Below are 19,108 nucleotides of genomic sequence, written 5' to 3'. Positions count from 1 at the left end.
ATGTGGCATCTTCCTAGACCAGGGCTCGAACCTGTGTCCCCTGCACTGGCAGGCAGATTCTTAACCACTGCACCACCAGAGAAGCCTGCATGTGTCTTTCTGAATTAAGATTTTCTCTGGGTATATGCCCAGTAGTGGGATTGCTTGGTCACATGGAAGTTCTATTTTTAGTTTTTTTAAGGAACCTCCATACTGTTCTCCATAGTGGCTGTATCAATTTACATTCCCATCAACAGTGCAAGAGGGTTCCCTTTTCTCCACACCATCTCCAGCATTTATTGTTTGTAGATTTTTTGATGATGGCCATTCTGACCGGTGTGAGATGATATCTCATTGTAGTTTTGATTTGCATTTCTCTAATAATTAGTAATGTTGAGCATTTTTTCATGTGTTTGTCGGCCACCTGTATATTTTCTTCGGACAAATGTCTATTTAGGTCTTCCGTCTATTTTTTGATTGGGTTGTTTGTTTTTTTGATATTGAGCTGCATGAGCTGTTTGTATATTTTGGAGATTAATCCTTTGTCAGTTACTTCATTTGCAAACATTTTCTTCCAAGATGAGGGTTGTCTTTTCATCTTGTTTATGGTTTCCATTGTTGTGCAAAAGCTTTTAAGTTTAATTAGGTCCTATTTGTTTAGTTCTGTTTTTATTCTCATTACTCTAGGAGGTGGCTAGAGTGTTCTGCCTATGTTTTCCTCTAAGAGTTTTATAGTGGCTGGCCTTACATTTAGGTCTTTAATCCATTTGGGGTTTATTTTTGTGTATGGTGTTAGGGAGTGTTCTAATTTCATTCTTTTACATGTAGCTGTCCAGTTTTCCCAGCACCACTATTGAAGAGGCTGTCTTTGCTCCATTGTATATTTTGGCCTCCTTTGTCATAAATTAGTTGACCATAGGTGCGTGGGTTTATCTCTGGGCTTTCTATCTTGTTCCATTGATCTATATTTCTGTTTTTGTGCCAGTACCATACTGTCTTGATTACTGTAGCCCTGTAGTATACAGTCATGGAGGCTGATTCCTCCAGCTCCGTTTTTTTTTTCCTCAGAATTGCTTTTGCTATTTGAGGTCTTCTGTGTTTTCATACAAGTAAAAGTTTTTGTTCTAGTGTTGTGAAAAATGTCATTGGTAATTTGATAGGGATTGCACTGAATCTGTAGATTGCTTTGGGTGGTATAGTCATTTTCACAATATTGATTCTTCCAATCCAAGAACATGACATATCTCTCTATCTGGTTGTGTCATCTTTGATTTCTTTCATCAGAGTCTCATAGTTTTCTGCGTACAGGTCTTCTGCCTCCTTAGGCTTATTCCTAGGTATTTTATTCCTTTTGTTGCAATGGTAAATTGGATTGTTTCCTTAATTTCTCCTTCTGATCTTTCTTTGTTGGTGTATAGGAATGCAAGAGATTTCTGTGTATTAATTTTGTATCCTGCAACTTTACTAAATTCATTGTTTAGCTCTAGTAGTTTTCTGGTGGCATCTTTAGGATTTTCTATGTATAGTATCATGTCATCTGTAAACAGTTTCAGTTTTACTTCTTCTTTGCCAGTTTGGATTCCTTTTATTTCTTTTTCTTGACTTCCAAAAGTATGTTGAATAATAGTAGCAAGAGTGGGCACCCTTGTCTTGTTCCTGATTTTAGAGGAAATGCTTTCATTTGACTTTGTAAAACAGCATATGCTTTATAACCAGAAAAAAGTTCAAGAATACTCTGTTACTGAATAAAATTACATTAATTAGAAATGCTATAATTCCCAGCAGCAAAGGAGGTACGAAGATCAAGCATTTAAAATTCAATTTTTAATACAGTATGTGTATACATCGGTGTCTAAATCATTCTGTGGAATTCAATGAAATAAACCTTATATGTTCTCAAAACATACCTTTATGTATTTTCTAATCATACTGCTATTTAAAAAACACATCCCCATGAAGCCAGTAATTTTATAGAGAAAGAAAATATGGAAGAGTGGAAAGACCTCAAAATCTGGAGGAACAAGACAGATTGTGGCCAAGACAAATAAGTTAAATTTTCTTAACCGCCTTACATTCTGGTTGTAAGAAATAAAAATAACATATATCAAGGGCCTAGCATAGTGTCTGGCACATATTAGAATATAACTATACACTAAATTATAAGCATATGCTAAATTGCAGATGTACACTAAATTGCAGTTTGTGCTCCCTTGGAACTTGAAATTAAGTCATCCAAAAAAGTACTCCACAAACTTTGCTAATTAGCTGCAGAAGCAACTAAAGTATCTGAAATGGAGCAGGGTGGTGCTCAAATAAGTTCGTGAAGATGAAGTGAAAGATTTGAGCTCAGGCTAAAACCCATTTCTCCTCTTCATTGCCCAGCCACACTGACAGTAAGAACTCTCTGTGCTCATTCTTTATCTACTATTAATCAATTTTTATATCATTCCATCTCTCATCCTTTATGCCTCACCATGGAAACTCTTCTCTTATGTCAGATTCAACACTTCTTTTCAGTTGTCATCATATTCCACATGTCACTGAAGCTTTTGATACCATTGGCCATGCTCTTTTGCTGGGTACAGTCATTGGCACTTGGTATCCATTCCCGTTCCTGATGTCTCCTTGTTCCATAGAACTAGAAATAAAACTGTTATTTTCCAGACTCGTTTTTGGAGGCTGGGATTCTCTAGGTCAATGGTTCTCAAACTTTAGCATGCTTCAGAGTGCCCTGGAAGTCTTCTTTAAAAACAGATTGCTAGACCTACCCCCAGAGTTTCTAGTTTGGCCTGGGACTAAGAATTTGGTTTTTTTGTTTTTTGTTTTTTTTGCGGTACGCGGGCCTCTCACTGTTGTGGCCTCTCCCGTTGCGGAGCACAGGCTCCGGACGCGCAGGCTCAGCGGCCATGGCTCACGGGCCCAGCCGCTCCCGCAGCATGTGGGATCCTCCCGGACCGGGGCACGAACCCGTGTCCCCTGCATCGGCAGGCGGACTCTCAACCACTGCGCCACCAGGGAAGCCCAAGAATTTGTATTTTTACCAAGCTTCCAGGTGATGTTAATGTTGCTGGTCTGGAGAGTAAGTACACTTTGAGACCCATGCTTTATGTAAAGTGGGCTGCACCAAAGAGAGATGCATTCTCATTAAATTTAAATTAAAGGAGAAAAGACCATCTTCCCACTGCTATTTCTGCTGGTAACCAAGTTCAAGGAGAAAAAACATTCTCCTTGGAGAATGGACAAAAAAACATTCCCTGACCTGTTTACCAGTTTTGTGGAAGTTGAGAGACAGCTGTGGCTGTGCAAGAAATGCTCAATGGCAGTAGCAGCAAATTCTGGACCTTCAGATCTCATCTACAGTGGTGTGTCTTTGAACACATTCATCCAACGCTGGCCCCAGCTCCCACACAAAGACTTCCCAATCATTTTGTATACATGTAATTCTCTGTATTAAATAATTTTTTTTGGAAAAGTCAGAGTGGTTTCTGTTTTCTGCAGTGACTCCATGACTGATCCTTGGCTTTCATGAAACCATCGGTCTCCTTTTTATCTCCGTCCCTGATTTTCTTTCCATTAGTGCCGGTATCAAAGAACAATGCAAACCTGGATGTGACAAATTCTATGTTGTGTTTTGTTTTCCTTTAAATGACCATAAGAGAGGTAAATTTTTGAAATGAATTTTACAATTTAGAAGCCAGATAAAGCTTCTCAGCGTGAAGTAGAATCTTCAGAATTCAATAAACTCTTCATGGTCAGCACCATAGCCTCCAGGGTTGCACTGACTTCATCATTTAGATTGCTTTTTAATGCCATTTCCAGCACATGGCCAATCTTCTTTATAAAATATTGTTCCATTTCCCCCAAAATATGCATATTAAAAGATGTTCTATAGTTTTGATCCTTGAGCAATCCTCATAGAATAAATATAACCTTCCTACCATAGAGGAAATGGAAATGGCTTACAGTCTGGTTGATAACGAAATGTTTTAAATCTTTTTACCTTGTACTAAACTCTAGGATCAGATTTTTTACCCCCTTCTTACTTTTCACACAAGTGAAACTTTTACTCCTTGTGTAAAGGAATTATTCTCTTATGGCATTTCTTGAGCACTTCCACTCTTCATTCGTCAGTTTCTATTTATTATCAAAATATGTGATTTGCTTCACCTCTGCGTCTATGTATTACAACTCAGATCCTGTCTTAAGACCTATTTATTTAATCACAAATTAATTTACTTAAAATAATGGGTTAGATATTCTATGAAAGATCTATTTAGAAAATACCTCTTAATAGCAAGTTCAAATGTTTAAAAAATGGAAAGTGGGAGCCCCCTGGTGGCCTAGTGGTTAGGATTCTGAGCTTTCACTGCTGTGGCCTGGGTTCAATCCCTGGTCAGGGAACTGAGATCCCGCAAACAGTGCAGTGTGGGGAAAAAAAAAAGTTTAAAATTCATTTATATCTAAATTGATTCATTTAAAAATATGTTAATTAGATCAGAGTCATTTTTTACTCACCCTTTTGTTTTTAAGTCTCCCCCTCAAGTCATTTGGTCTGTTCATTGTACTTCTAATGTCTTTCATATCTACCCCTTTCTTCCCATTTATCTTTGTCTTGTTTCAGGGCTTCATTGTCTATCTCATGCACTGTTTGGTGTAAGACATCGTACTTGGTCTTCCCACCTCCAATCTAGCAACCCTCTGAGCCATTCTTTATTCAACAGACAAGGCTTAGTGTCTTCTGTGTTTCAGGCATGTGCTAGGCTCTGGGGATCCTGAGAAGATTAAGAACTCTCAAAAATTTCCCAGCTCACTAGGGAGACCAATTTTGAAACAACTAGAATATACCATAACAGGTGCAATAACAGTGGTATGAGCAGAACGTTCCAAGAACACAAGTAAAGAATATCTATTCTACCCTTAGCTGTTTCAGATCATATAATATCACTTCTCCTCAAAACCCTGTGTTGGGGACTTCGCTGGTGGGGCAGTGGTTAAGAATCCGCCTGCAGGGGACACGGGTTCGATCCCTGGCCCTGGAGGATCCCACATGCTGCAGAGCAACTAGGCCCATGCACCACAACTACTGAGCCCGCGTGCCACAACTGCTGCAGCCTGCGCACCTAGAGCCCGTGCTCCACAACAAGAGAAGCCACAGCAATAAGCCCGCACACCGCAACGTAGAGTGGTCCCTGCTCGCCACAACTAGAGAAAAGCCCGCGTGCAACAACGAAGACCCAGTGCAGCCAAAAATTTAAAAAATAAAAGTAAATAATTAATTAATTTAAAAAAAACAACAAAACACTGTGATGATTCCCCATCAACCTCAAACTCATTATAGCATGTTATTCTGGCTACTTCATTGACTCCAACCTACTTTTACAGTTCTACACCCCTATCTTCAGTTATTTATTTTATTTATTTTTTTGGCCATGTCGCACGGCATGTGGGATCCTAGTTCCCCAACCGGGGATCGAACCTATGCCCCCTGAAGTGGAAGCGCAGAGTCTCAACCACTGGACCACCAGAGGAGTCCTCCTACACCCCTATCTTCAACTTCTATGCCCTTCAAGTTTCACCTTAACTGCCCCTACCTCCAAGAAGCCTATGCTCAGAGTTTACCTGGTATTTCCTTTCATTGTATATGCCTAACTCCCCACCTTCTAATTTTTTTGTGGATGAGAATCATGGTTAATTTATTTTTATATCCTCACCTCCCAAGTGCCTTATTTTAGTAATTTTCACATGGCAGAACCTAAACAAATGCTGAGCTGAAACTTGATTCCTATCAAATAATCCCAATTTCTGGTAATCACAATAATTGCTCAAGTCTGTCAGCATTATCTTCATTATTTTAACCAGTAAGTCAGGGGGTTCTCTGAACTGCAGTGGTTCAGCGATACCATGTAAATAATGAATGTCCCCTGGAGTTGTGTAATGCAGTGGTCCCATTTCGCTATACTAGGATATAAGAACTATGTTTTAAGATCTTATTTTTAGTTATCTTATTGTTAGGGTATTTTTAAGATAATGTTAGGTAACAGGTTTCTTGAAAAGTACTTAAGGTAGCATGAGTCTCAGACTCACACAACATTGATTCTAGATCTAGTTTAATTTTCCTTTTAATGACCAAACCTTGTCAATTAGTCCTCCAGAGGACTTGACAGTTCTAGTTTTTACTTCCTCCAGATAAACAGTGATTTGCAAACTCTAAGAGTTAAAAACACTCCTTCATGAGAAACACAAATATCATATGATAACGCATATATGTGGAATCTTAAAAAAGGGTACAAATGAACTTATCTACAAAACAGAAATCGAGTTACACATGTAGAAAACAAATTTACAATTACCAGGGGTTAAGGGGGAGAGGAATAAATTGGGAGATTGGGATTGACATATACACACTGCTACATATAAAATAGATAACTAATAAGGCCCTGCTGTATAGCGCAGGGAACTCTACTCAATACTCCATAATGACCTATGTGGGAAAAGAATCTAAAAAAGGATGGATACGTGTATATGTATAACTGATTCACTTTGCTGTACACCTGAAACTAACACAACATTGTAAATCAACTATACTCCAATAAAAATTTTAAAAAAGTCTGACACATGTAGTGGAATATTTAGGAAAGTCCAAAAAATTACAGCTATGTAACGAAAAACTGGCATCGAGCAATATTTTATTGTGATTAAAAAGTCATGACTTTATGAATTACAAAAAAAACCCAAAAAACAACAACAACAACAAAAAACCACCACTCTTGCATTACAGGCATACTTCAGAGATACTGCAGACCACTGCAATAAAGCAAGTATCACAATAAAGCGAACCACATGAATTTTTTGGTTTCCCAGTGCATATAAATGTTATGTTTACACTATACTATAAAATGTGCAATAGCATTGTCTCTAAAAAAACAATATACATACCATAATTTAAAAATACTTCATTGCTAAAAAATGCTAACCATCATCTGAGCCTTCAGTGAGTCATAATCTTTTTGCTGATGGAGGCAATTGAAATTGCCTCCATGCTGATGGCTGCTGACTTAAGCAGGTGGTGGTTGCTGAAGGTTAGGATGGCTGAGGCAATTTCCTAACATAAGACAACAATGAAGTTTGCCACATCAATTGACTCATCCTTTCACAAACAATTTCTCTCAGCACGTAAAACTTTTTGAAAGAGTTTTACCCATAGAAATCTTTTTAAAAATTGGAGTAAATCCTCTCAAACCCTGTCCCTGCTTTATCAACTAAGTTTATGTAATATTCTAAATCCTTTGCTGTCCTTTCAAGCATCTTCATAGCATCTTCACCAGGAGTAGATTCTATCTCAAGAAACCACTTTATTTGCTCATCCATAAGAAGCAACTCCTCATCTGTTCAAGTTTTATCATGAGATAGCAGCAATTCAGTCATATCTTCAGGCTCCACTTCTAATTCTAGTTCTCTTGCTATTTCCACCACATCTGCAGCGACTTCCTTCACTGAAGTCTTGAACCCCTCAAAGTCATCCATGAGAGTTAGAATCAACTTCTTACAAGTTTCTGTTAATGTTGATATTTTGAACTCTTTCCATGAATTACAAATGTTCTTAATGGCATCTAGAATGGTGAATCCTTTCCAGAAGTTTTTCAATTTCCTTTGCCCAGATGCATCAGAGGAATCACTATGGCAACAATAGCCTTACGAAATGTATTTCATAAATAATAAGACTTGAAAGTCGAAATTAGGGACTTCCCTGGTGGTCCAGTAGGTAAGACTCAGCACTCCCAACGTGGGGGACCCGGGTTCTATCCCTGGTCAGGGAACTAGATCCCACATACATGCCGCAACCAAGAGTCCACATGATGCAACTAAGAAGTCCACATGCTGCAACTAAAAGATCCCGTGTGTTGCAACTAAGACCCGGAGCAGCCAAAATAAATAAATAAATAAAATCTCTAAAGAAACATGTTGAAATTACTACCTGATCCATGGGCTTCAGAATGGATGTTGTATCAGCAGGCATGAAAATAACATTAACCTCATTGTATATCTCCATCAGAGCTCTTGGGTGACCAAGAGCAGTAATATTTTGAAAGAAATCTTTTTTTCTGAGAAGTAGGCCTCAACAGCAAGTTTAAAATACTCAGTAAACCATGTTGTAAACAAATGGGCTGTCATCCAGGCTTTGTTGTTCAATTTACAGAGCACAGGCAAAACAGATTTAGCATAATTCTCAAGGGCTCTAGGACTTGGGGAATGGTAAATGATCACTGGCTTCAGCTGAAAGTCACCAGCTGCATCAGCCTCTAACAAGAGAGTCAGCCTGTCCTTGGAAGCTCTGAAGCCAGGCATTGACTTCTTTCTAGCTATGAAAGTTCTAGATGGCATCTTCTTCCAATAGGAGGCTGCACTGAAAATTTGTTGGTTAGTGTGGCCACCTTCATCTTGATCTTAACTAGTTCTTCTGGATAACTTGCTGCAGCTTCTACATCAGCATTTGCTGCTTCACCTTTTATGTTATGGAAACAACTTTTCCCTCAAACCTCATGACCCAACCTCTGCTAGCCTCAAAACTTGTTTCTGCAGCTTCCTCACCTCTCTCAGCCTTCCTAGAATTGAAGAGAGTTAGGGCTTTGCTCTGGATTAGGCTTTGGCTTAAGGGAATGCTGTGGCTGGTTTGATCTCTATCCAGATCACAAGAACTTTTCTCCATATCAGCAATAAGGCTGTTTCACTTTCTTATCACTCGTGTGTTCACTGGAGTAGCACTTTTAATTTCTTTCAAGAACTTTTCCTTTGCTTTCACAACTTGGCTAACAGTTTGGGGCAAAAGGCCTAGCTTTCAGCCTATCTCAGCTCTTGATATGCCTTCCTCACTAAGCTTAATCATTCCTAGCTTTTGATTTAAAGCAAGAGATGAGCAACTCATTCTTCCACTTTAACACTTAGAGGTCATTGTCGAGTTATAAATTGGCCTAATTTTAATATTGTTGTGTCTCAGGAATAGGGAGGCCTGAGGAGAGGGAGAGAGATGGGGAATGGCAGTAGGTGGAGTAGTCAGAACTCACAACATTTATCAATTAAGCTCGCTATCTTATATGGGCACAGTTTGTGGTCCCCAAAACAATTACATTAGTAACATCAAAGATCACTGATCACCACAACAAATATAATAATGAAAAAGTCTGAAATATTGTGAAAGCTACCAAAATGTGACACAGAGGCATGAAGTGAGCAGATGCTATTAGAAAAATAGCGCCAATAGACTTTCTCAAAGCAGGGCTGCCACAGACCTTCGATTTGTGAAAAACACAATATCGGCGAAGTGCAATAAAGTGAAACACAATAAAAGAGGTATGCCTGTTATCTTTTATATTAAAGAATCCAAATTTTTGAATAGTTTGATGTTGGATTTGGACATAATGAACCAGAAATATATTCAGAACTTAGCTAAATTTAGGTAACCCCCAAACTCAGATACAGCTTGTTGATAAAAATTGTCAACAAAAGACTTACGTCTAGAATATATAAAGGACTCTAGACTCTCAGAAAACAATCTGATTAAAAAATGGGCAAAAGACTTGAACAGAAACTTTACCGGAAAGGATATGTGGATGGCAAATAAGCACATAAAAATAGGTTCAGGGACTTCCCTGGTGGTCCAGTGGGTAAGACTCTGTGCTCCCAATGCAGGGGGCCTGGTTTCGATCCCTGGTTGGGGAACTAGATCCCACATGCATGCCGCAACTAAGAAGCCCTCATGATGCAACTAAAAAAAAAGATCCCACATGTCACAGCTAAGACCCGGTCCAGCCTAAATAAATAAATAGTTAAAAAAAATACGTTCAACATCACCAGCCATTAAGGATACGCAAATTAAAGCCAAAATTTGATACCACTACACATATATTAAAATATCTAAAATACAAAATAATGACAACACCAAACGCCGGTGAGGATGCAGAGAAACCAGATCACTCATATGTTGCTGGTAGGAGGATAAAATGGTCCAGCTACTCTGGAAAATAGTTTGGCAGTTGCTTTTAAAACTAAATATGCAAATACCATATGACCTAGCTATTGTATTTTGGGGCACTTATCCCAGAGAAATGAAAAATTATGTTCACACAAAAACCTGTACATGCATGTTCATAGCAATTTTATATGTGATAGCTAAAAAACCAACAAGTCAACAAATGAATGGTTAAACAAACTGTGGTATATACATACCACAATCTCAGCAATAAAAAGGACCAAACTATTGATACAAGAGCTTGAAGAAATCTCCAGGAAATTATGCTGAATGAAAAAGCCAATCTCAAATGGTAACATATGCATGATTCTTTTGTATAACATTTTAAAAACAGCTTTATTGGGGCTTCCCAGGTGGCGCAGTGGTTGAGAGTCCGCCTGCCAATGCAGGGGACACGGGTTCATGCCCCGGACCGGGAAGATCCCACATGCCGCAGAGCGGCTGGGCCCATGAGCCAGGGCAGCTGAGCCTGCGCGTTCGGAGCCTGTGCTCCGCAACGGGAGAGGCCACAACAGTGAGAGGCCTGCGTACCACACATACACAAAAAAGCAGCTTTATTAGGATATAATTCATGGATTCATCCATTTAAAGTATACAGTTGACTGGTTTTTAGTATATTCATAGACTTGTGCAGCCATATTGAACAATTTTTTACTTTTTAAATTGAGATATAATCCACATACCATAAAATTCACCCTTTAAAGTGTACAATTCAGTTTTTAGTATATTTGTAGTTGTGCAGCCAACACCATGATCTAATTCCAGAACATTTTCATTATCCCCTAAAGAAACCCCATACTTGTTAGTAGTCACTCCCCATTCCCCCCTCCTCCTAGCTCCTGGCAACCACTAATCTGTTCTGTTTCTATGGATTTGCCTATTCTGTACATTTTATATAAATGGAATTGTACAATATGTTGCCTCTTGTGACTGGCTTCTTTTCATTTAGCATAATGTTTTCAAGGTTCAACCATGTTGGAGCATGAATCAGGACTTCATTCATTTTTATGGCTAAATAACATTCTACTGTATGGATATACCACATATTGCATATCTACTCATCAGCTGATGGATATTTGGGTTGTGTCCACTTTTTGGCTTTATGAAAAATGCTACAGTGAACATTCATTTACAAGTTTTTTTGTGAATATATTTCTAATTCTCTTGTCTATATATCCAGGAGTGGTATTGTTGGGTCATGTGATAACTCTATGTTTAGCTTTTTGAGTACATGACTTTTTCTTTTCAGTATATAACATTCTTGAAATGACAACATTTTAGAAATGGAGAAGACATTAGTGGTTGCCAGGATTTGGGGATGGGAAGGAAGTGGGTGTGGATAACAAATGGCAATGGGAAGGATCTTTGTGCTGTTAAAACTAACTGTTCAGTATTTTGACTGACTGTTTAGAACTTGATACACACAAACACACAAATGAGTACAAGTAAAACTGGGGGAACTTGAATAATATTAGTGGATTGTATTGTATCAATGTCAATATTTAGGCTGTTACATTATACCATAGTTTTGAAAAATTTGGGAGAAACTTTGCAAAATCTACAGTGGATCTCTCTGTATTATTTCTTAAAACTGCAAATGAATCTACAATTACCTCAATTAAAATTTCAATTAAAATTAATAATAACTGGTTCTCACATATTTTTCTTTAGCTGCAAAATTTATATTGCCTCCATTCTCCCCTCCAGAGCTGGCTGCATCTACCAGCTTTCTACTGTTTGCCTTTTTACTACACTAAGGGAAGAAAACATCTTATCTGCAAAAAACACTGTCATATTGCCCTCACAAATAAAAGTTTCCATGAAAATCAAATTAAAAATACTGGCAAAACACATTAAATTTATCTTCAATTTAAGACTCTAGGCCTTATTGTACATATTATCAGTAATTTGTTTTACAAGTTGTTTAACTTTTTTTTTTTTTTAATTTTTTCTTGGCCGTGCCTCATGGCTTGTGGGATCTTAGTTCCCCAACTAGGGATCGAACCCGGGCCCCCTTCAGTGGAAGTGCCAAGTCCTAACCACTGGACCACCAGGGAATTCCCTGTTTAACTTTTACTACTACAGCAGCCCACCTAGCACTATGCTAGAGTTTTAGCTAAATATCATATTGCCTAAACTAGACAACACCATCACCAACTGAATACTTTAATATTTATCCCTTCTATACCTGGCTTTTCCTAAATATAGCTCTCTTGCACCTGTTTCTCCATTATTGGACAGAAACACATGATAATTATTTTTGTATGTCCCACAAAGAGATAAAGTTAATTATAACAAAAGATTTAAATGTATGCAGTGAAGAGAAAACCTGTCTCATCAAGACAATTGTGTTCCTGTAGGATTAAATAATAGGTTATTGGAAAAGGGAAAGATGACTCATGCTGAAGGTACTCTACTGAAATCACTAGACTTTTTTTTTTTTAAGTAAGTTTGACACAGTTAAACTGTCACTAATTTTTATTAAATTCAGAAAATGCCAATATGAGCTATGGAATACTTTTTAACGTATATAGTATCTAAAATCAAGTCAAAATGAGACCTTGTAGAGCCTTTTGGATATCTGTTTTGACAAATAGATGAAAAATATGTATAGGTACCAAATGCTTTATGTACATGTAGAAAATTGCTTTTAAAAAGTACTTGGAAATTCTTGAAAATAGCTTACATATTTTCTTTAAACAAGGTTTAAAACCTGTCTTTTTTTGACAATTTGGTTTAAAAGTTTTTTTATGAATTAGGCATAGACATAAACCCTAATTGAATCCAAATCCAAATTATCAAAAATCCCAAACTTCAGAAGTATTAGTAGTAAGTTATTCTGTGGAGAAGAAGAACAATGCTACCCATAGTAAAACTGCTACAATTTTCAGGGATTTGCATCACATTTTTTTCCTGAAAGAAAAAACTAAGAAATGTCTCCAAAGTGTAATAAGATTTATTGTATCTATGTAAATTATGTTTAAATTTAATTTCTATTCACCTCTCTATGCTAAAAGAGGGAAAATGTTAGCATAAAAAATTGAAAGAAATTATCTATCTATCTATCTACCTGAAACCTGGAGTCAGGCTATTGATAGATAAGATAGCAGAAAAGAACTTTAATGAGGTCCTGAGCAGAAAAGAGGTCTCAAGGAATAAAGCCACTCTTATGGGCTGAGTGTGTCCCCTCAAAATTCATATGTTGAAGTCCTAGCCCCTAGTACCCCAGAATGTGACTGTATTTGAGGATAGGGTGTTTAAAGAAGTAACTATGTTAAAATGAGATCTTTAGGGTGAGCCCTAATTCAACATGACTGATGTTCTTAATGAGAGGAAGAAATTTGGACACAGTGACCAAGCGAAGACACAGAGAACAGATGGCCATCTACAAGCCAAGGAGATAGGCCTCAGAAGAAACCAACTGTCTCATCATGAAAAAAAAAAAGGTAATTATGTGAGGTGGTGGACGTATTAACCAACCTTATTGTGGTAATATTTTGCAATACGTGTGTATATCAAATCACCACATTGTACATCTTAAATTTACACAATGTTATGTCAGTTATATGGCAATAAAGCTGGCGAAAACATTAAAAAGAAGAAACTAGCCCTGCTGACACCTTATGTTGGACTTCTAGCCTCCAGAACTGTGAAAAAATAAATTTCTGTTATTTAAGCCACCCAGTCCATGGCACTTTATTATGGCAGCCCAAGCAAACCAATACAGACACCATAGATAACTACTTATTCAAAAGGGTGGTCAATGTCCCAATAAAAGCATTTAGAACATTTTACTTAAAGGTAACCATAGAGGCAATACAGACATAAGCAGCCACATCATGTTACCTTTAACAATGACAATGGCCTTTGGGATTCCAAACTTGGTTACCTATCTCTTGCAACAAATGTTTAAGGGTGCTTGAGTTCAACTAAAGAATTCCTATAGGCACTCTCTAGTTCATCACAGGGTGTCAAGGCATTTCCTACAAATGTGGTTTCTTTTTCATCTGTTGATATTACTCAGATGTTTCATTAAGTATTTAATAAGAGCAGTGGGTATTTGCCATTTGGTGCTATATTGGAAAGTGGGAACTCACCCTTTCCATTGAAAAATGCTTAATACATGTAACTATTATTATTATATACATTTTGAGCATGGCAGTTCCTAAGCAATGTTCTAATACTACAGCATTCAGCAGTAACTCAAAAGCGGCACTACATATTATACCATCTTCAAAGGGACTTCTCTGGCAAAAGACAGATTTGGGTCTACATTAGTGCTCCTCGGTGATAAGAGGCTTCAATATTGAGAAAACAGCAAAACTGAGTTCAGATAATACTTTGAGCTTTTTATCAGAATGTTTCTCTCCCTACAGAGGATATAATTTCCCATGGTGTTTTATTTTCAGGTAATCCGCATACCTCAGCTAAAAGATTCTTGTATTTCACCAACAAACCAGCAAGGTCAGGATGGACTGGGTCAGCTGCCCTTTTGTTGCACGTGATTGGGTTCCTGGTGGGAACCACTTCAAGAGGTGGATCAAAACAAGCCTACAAAAAGAAATTTCAAATTAATTAATTAATCATGTAACTATAGATCAAAAACCGCAATGTTTTAGCCCACACAAACTCAAGTAAGTAACTCTAAATAAAATACAACTTTAAAATATTGATTTTGAGGTGCTATCCTAACAAATGAAATAGGTCTCAAGAAAGCAGCAAGTAACATGTTAACCTAAAAGGCAACTTTACATTTTTCTAAAAATTCTTACCTGACAATTTACAACACCAGTGATAAGTAAATGCAGCACATCTAATAAACATAATTTCTGAGAGTGTAGGAATCAAGAAAACACATATAAAATGTCTGGGGAAGTTTTAATTCACATCTAGTAAAACCTTTACAGAAACTTGAACTATTATAAGGTCACTGATGAAAGATTTACCAGTATTTGTTTTATTTTTGATTATAAATCAATTCCTATGCTTCTATAATTATACAAATTGATTTTTTAAAAAAATCTGATTTCAGTAAATCAACATCAATTTTGTGTTTCTTTCACACCTTACTGAGGGTAAAAATTAGGGAGATTTACCTGTATTGCAATATCTCCTCCTATTGTCAAAAGAGTGTATAATGTTCTAAATTTTAATTAGCATAACTGGTTAAGAACAAAGTTTATATGATTCAAATGAAGCCAAGAAAAATGTGTTAATCTAAATCTCTAAAAAGTATAAATATATCACATGGTGCTTAACGTATTAAAGGAACAAAATACATTTTTCTAAAGTTATCAGGTTTTAGAATTTTATGCTTACCAAGATACTAGGAACATAGGCCTGCATAAGAGAATACAAAATAACTATGTTTAAATGTTTAAAAAAATAGAGAACTTTTGAAAATGTGATTAAGTCACAAGAGACCACAAAGAATTAACATATTGGAAAACATGTTGGAAAAACAACCAAATAAGACTCTTAGAAATAAAAAGTGTAATCGTTTTAATTTGAAAACTGAATGGACACATTAAAAAGCAACTTAGACATAGCTGAGGAATGAGTGAACTCAAATATGAAGGAAATTATCAAGCATATAGGAAAAAAAATAAATGGTGAAAGAGAGTTTAAAGGCAGAGAGATTGAAATGAGAAGGCCTATCATACGTCTATTTGGAGTCCAAGAAGGCTACATTCTAGAGAAGGGGGAAGAGACACTATGTGAAGAAATAATGTTTTGATAATTTTACAGAATTGTTGAAAGATTCCAATCTAAGTGGTCTAGCAAATACCAAGAAAAGTGACTAAAAAAAATTTCTTTACCTCCACACTCATAATGAAACTGTAGAACATAAAGAAAGATCTAAAAAGCAGATAATAGAAAGGACAGATAATTACAAAGAAATAGCAGTTAGACTGGTGAGTGACTTCTCAATAGTAACAGAGGCTGAGAAACAGCAAAATGATATCTGTAATGTACTAAGAAAAATATATCATCTTTTATTGAGTCTAAGATGCACAAATTTTCACATCTCTGCAACTGGGCTGCAGCTTAAAGTTGATGCTAATTCATATATGGATAGGTTAGCTGAAAACATACTTTTGAATTTCAAAATAGTGGATAAAATAGTAGTATTTCTTCAAATCAAGGATATAAGGTAACTGCCAACCAGAATTTTATACTTAATTATGTTTTAAGATTAAGAGTAAAATAAAGATATTTTAAACAAACAAAAATTGAATTTACCACCAATAGGTCCTCACTTAAGAGAATTCTAAAGGATGCATTTCACATAGAAAGAAAATGAACTCACAAAGTCTGAGATACAAGAAAGACTAGTTAAAAAAAAAGAACAAACAGTAAATATTATGTGGGTATATTTACATAAGCGTTAATTAATTTAAAAAGTGTGATTTATGGGATTGAAAATAAGGAATAGAACCAATGCAGGACAAAAAAAAGCATATACACTGAGAGGAGAAAAACAGTTTAAAGCACTATAAAATATTCATATTTCTCAAGAGTAATCATACAGATTTCAGTTAACTTTGCTAAGTATATATGTTAAAACAACTAATATAACTAGTTAAACAATAGTCATACAGCATATAACTTATAAACTAGTAGAAAAGGAAAAAATAGAATGAGAAAAAAGAAATAAATGCAACACAACAAAACAAAAACAATCAGTTTTTGGTATGAAAGAAGGAGGGAAGAGGAAACAAAAATAATGGGACAAATAGATTACACATATGATGATAGAAATACACCCAAATAACCAGTAATATCAATAAATGCAAATGGACTAAACTTTCCAGTTAAAAGCAAAGATTAACAATGTTATTCAAAAAAGCAAAAAACTGAAAACAACCCACATGTTAAATAAGAGTTTAATGGATAAGTAACTTATGGTATATTTGTACAATAGAATAATTATTGAATAATTGTACATAGATCAACACAAATCTCATGAAGTAAAAGAAGTGACAAAAACACAAAAGCAGTATAATTCCGTTAAACAAACTTTTAAAACAGATAAAATTAATATTTATTAGGGATACATATATGAGTGATAAGACTAGGAAGAGAAGCAAGGGAATGATAGACACAAAACTCAAATATCCACTATTTTTAAGTTTAGGTGGGAGTAAAGGGATTCAGTTAGTAAGGGGCACACAGGAAGGTTCTAAGGTACTGGCAGTGTTTTATGAAACTAGATGATAGGTTCATAGGTATTTGTTTTATTACCTAATCTGTGTGTATACATTTTACAGTTCTTTTCTATTTTTTATTCTATTTTTTCTATATTCTTTTATTCTATTTTTTTATTCTATGTTTTAAAAAAATCCATTCACAAAACAAAACTACATATTTTTTAAGATGCATATATATCCAAAGACATATGTCAAACATATTAAACTGAGATGAGATAGAAACGGAGATGGAGAAAAAATAAAGTGAGAGGGGTCTTGCACAGAAAGATGATACTGTACCATGAACTAAGCATGATTAACTTGACTGTGTATCTGAGATCTAAAACAAAAGGGCAAATTGATTAAAATGTGCTAAATGTCTTATTTTTAGTACACCACAATATCACTAAGATTTCAAACACCAATAATAAAAAGAAAAAAATAATACTATGTTCAATTAGGTTTTTAATTTATAAAAGTAAGAAATATTCAACCAGCAATTAATTTTGTAGTCAAGTTCTTTCAAATACAGCTTGAAAACTTTTCTTATTTCATAGTTTAGAAGATATGAACAAGGAGACATGCTGTACAAGAATACTCACTGTAGCTTGTTTATATAAGAAAAAAACTAAAATGTATAAAAACTGATATATTACTATAATTTGTAATGGAATTCTATGCAGCAGTTAACATGCCCAGACTAAATTTATGTGAATCAAAAAGAACTACTCTCAAAAACATGATTGAGTGCAAATAGCAAGGTAGAAAGTTATGTCTAGTAGAATATCATTTATGTAATTTTTTAAATCCCCAAAACAACATAAGAAGCATTCACATATATCTAAAAACATGGACATAAAGGCTATACACTTAGTTTAGAAGTTATCTCTGAAAAGGAAATAAGGGCTACCCTGGTGGCGCAGTGGTTGACAGTCTGCCTGCCGATGCAGGGGACATGGGTGCGTGCCCCGGTCTGGGAAGATCCCACATGTCGCAGAGCGGCTAGGCCCGTGAGCCATGGCCGCTGAGCCTGTGCGTCCGGAGCCTGTGCTCCGCAACGCGAGAGGCCACAACAGTGAGAGGACCGCGTACCGCAAAAAAAAAAAAAAAAAAAAAAAGGTACAGGATGGTCCAGTAGTACTTTCACATAGACTTGTAATAGCAGCTGCCCTAACACCCTCATCTCTCACCACCCCAGTGGATTTAGATTTATTGATACTGAAGACACTTATTAAAGAACAATTATCTTTAATGAAACTTTAGTCTCGTCCCCATTTTAATTATTTGATACTTAAAATCATTACTATATCAATTCCTTTTCTAAGAACCAGAGAAGAGACTTAAAAGAACAACTAAAATTTTGGTGAATTGAAAAGGGAGAATGAACTGCTCCTCAGTCCTGGCACAAGAATCATACTGGAGACAAAGGTTTTCTTAAGAATCCTATCCTCTGCTTTTATTTTTATTTCCTTACCATTTTATGAATCTTATGCTCTATTAAAAACAACTTATTAGTTTCACTCATATTGCCTCTAAGAAAAAAGCTACTATGTGGGCCAAAATATATCCCCAGAAGCATGAACTGATCCTGCAGTATCTCAAGTACCACCTCCTTCCTTGGTTCACACAAGGTGAGGGTAATCTCTCTCTCCTCCTGACTCTTATAGTATATGATCTATACTTTTCCTTTGATTGTTATCTCATTCAATATTGTATCATGGGGACTTCCCTGGTGGCACAGTGGTTGAGAGTCCGCCTGCCAATGCAGGGGACACAGATTCAAGCCCTGGTCCAGGAGGATCCTGCATGCTGCGGAGCAACTAAGCCCGTGCACCACAACTACTGAGCCCGCGCGCCACAGCTGCTGGAGCCCGTGTGCCTAGAGCCCGTGCTCCGCAACAGGAGAGGCCAC

General features: G+C 36.4%; 1 protein-coding gene across 1 annotated transcript in view; it reads right to left on the bottom strand.

Moving 5' to 3' along the window:
* The window catches only part of LOC307182309 (uncharacterized protein), a gene marked incomplete at its 5' end in the record, with an annotated part of 42,156 nt that extends 26,319 nt beyond the window's left edge, over positions 1-15,837 (bottom strand). The window contains 2 exons of the mRNA XM_079913565.1: positions 14,429-14,557; positions 15,826-15,837. Of these exons, the coding sequence (XP_079769691.1) occupies positions 14,429-14,557; positions 15,826-15,837 (141 nt within the window). The remainder of the gene's footprint in view (positions 1-14,428; positions 14,558-15,825) is intronic.
* Between the last annotated feature and the right edge of the window lie 3,271 nt (positions 15,838-19,108).

This window comes from Stenella coeruleoalba, assembly GCF_951394435.1.
Source record: "Stenella coeruleoalba genome assembly, chromosome: 2".
Classification (NCBI taxonomy): domain Eukaryota; kingdom Metazoa; phylum Chordata; class Mammalia; order Artiodactyla; family Delphinidae; genus Stenella; species Stenella coeruleoalba.
Note: the sequence above shows the minus strand (reverse complement) of the source record. Positions and strands in the feature narration are given on the sequence as shown.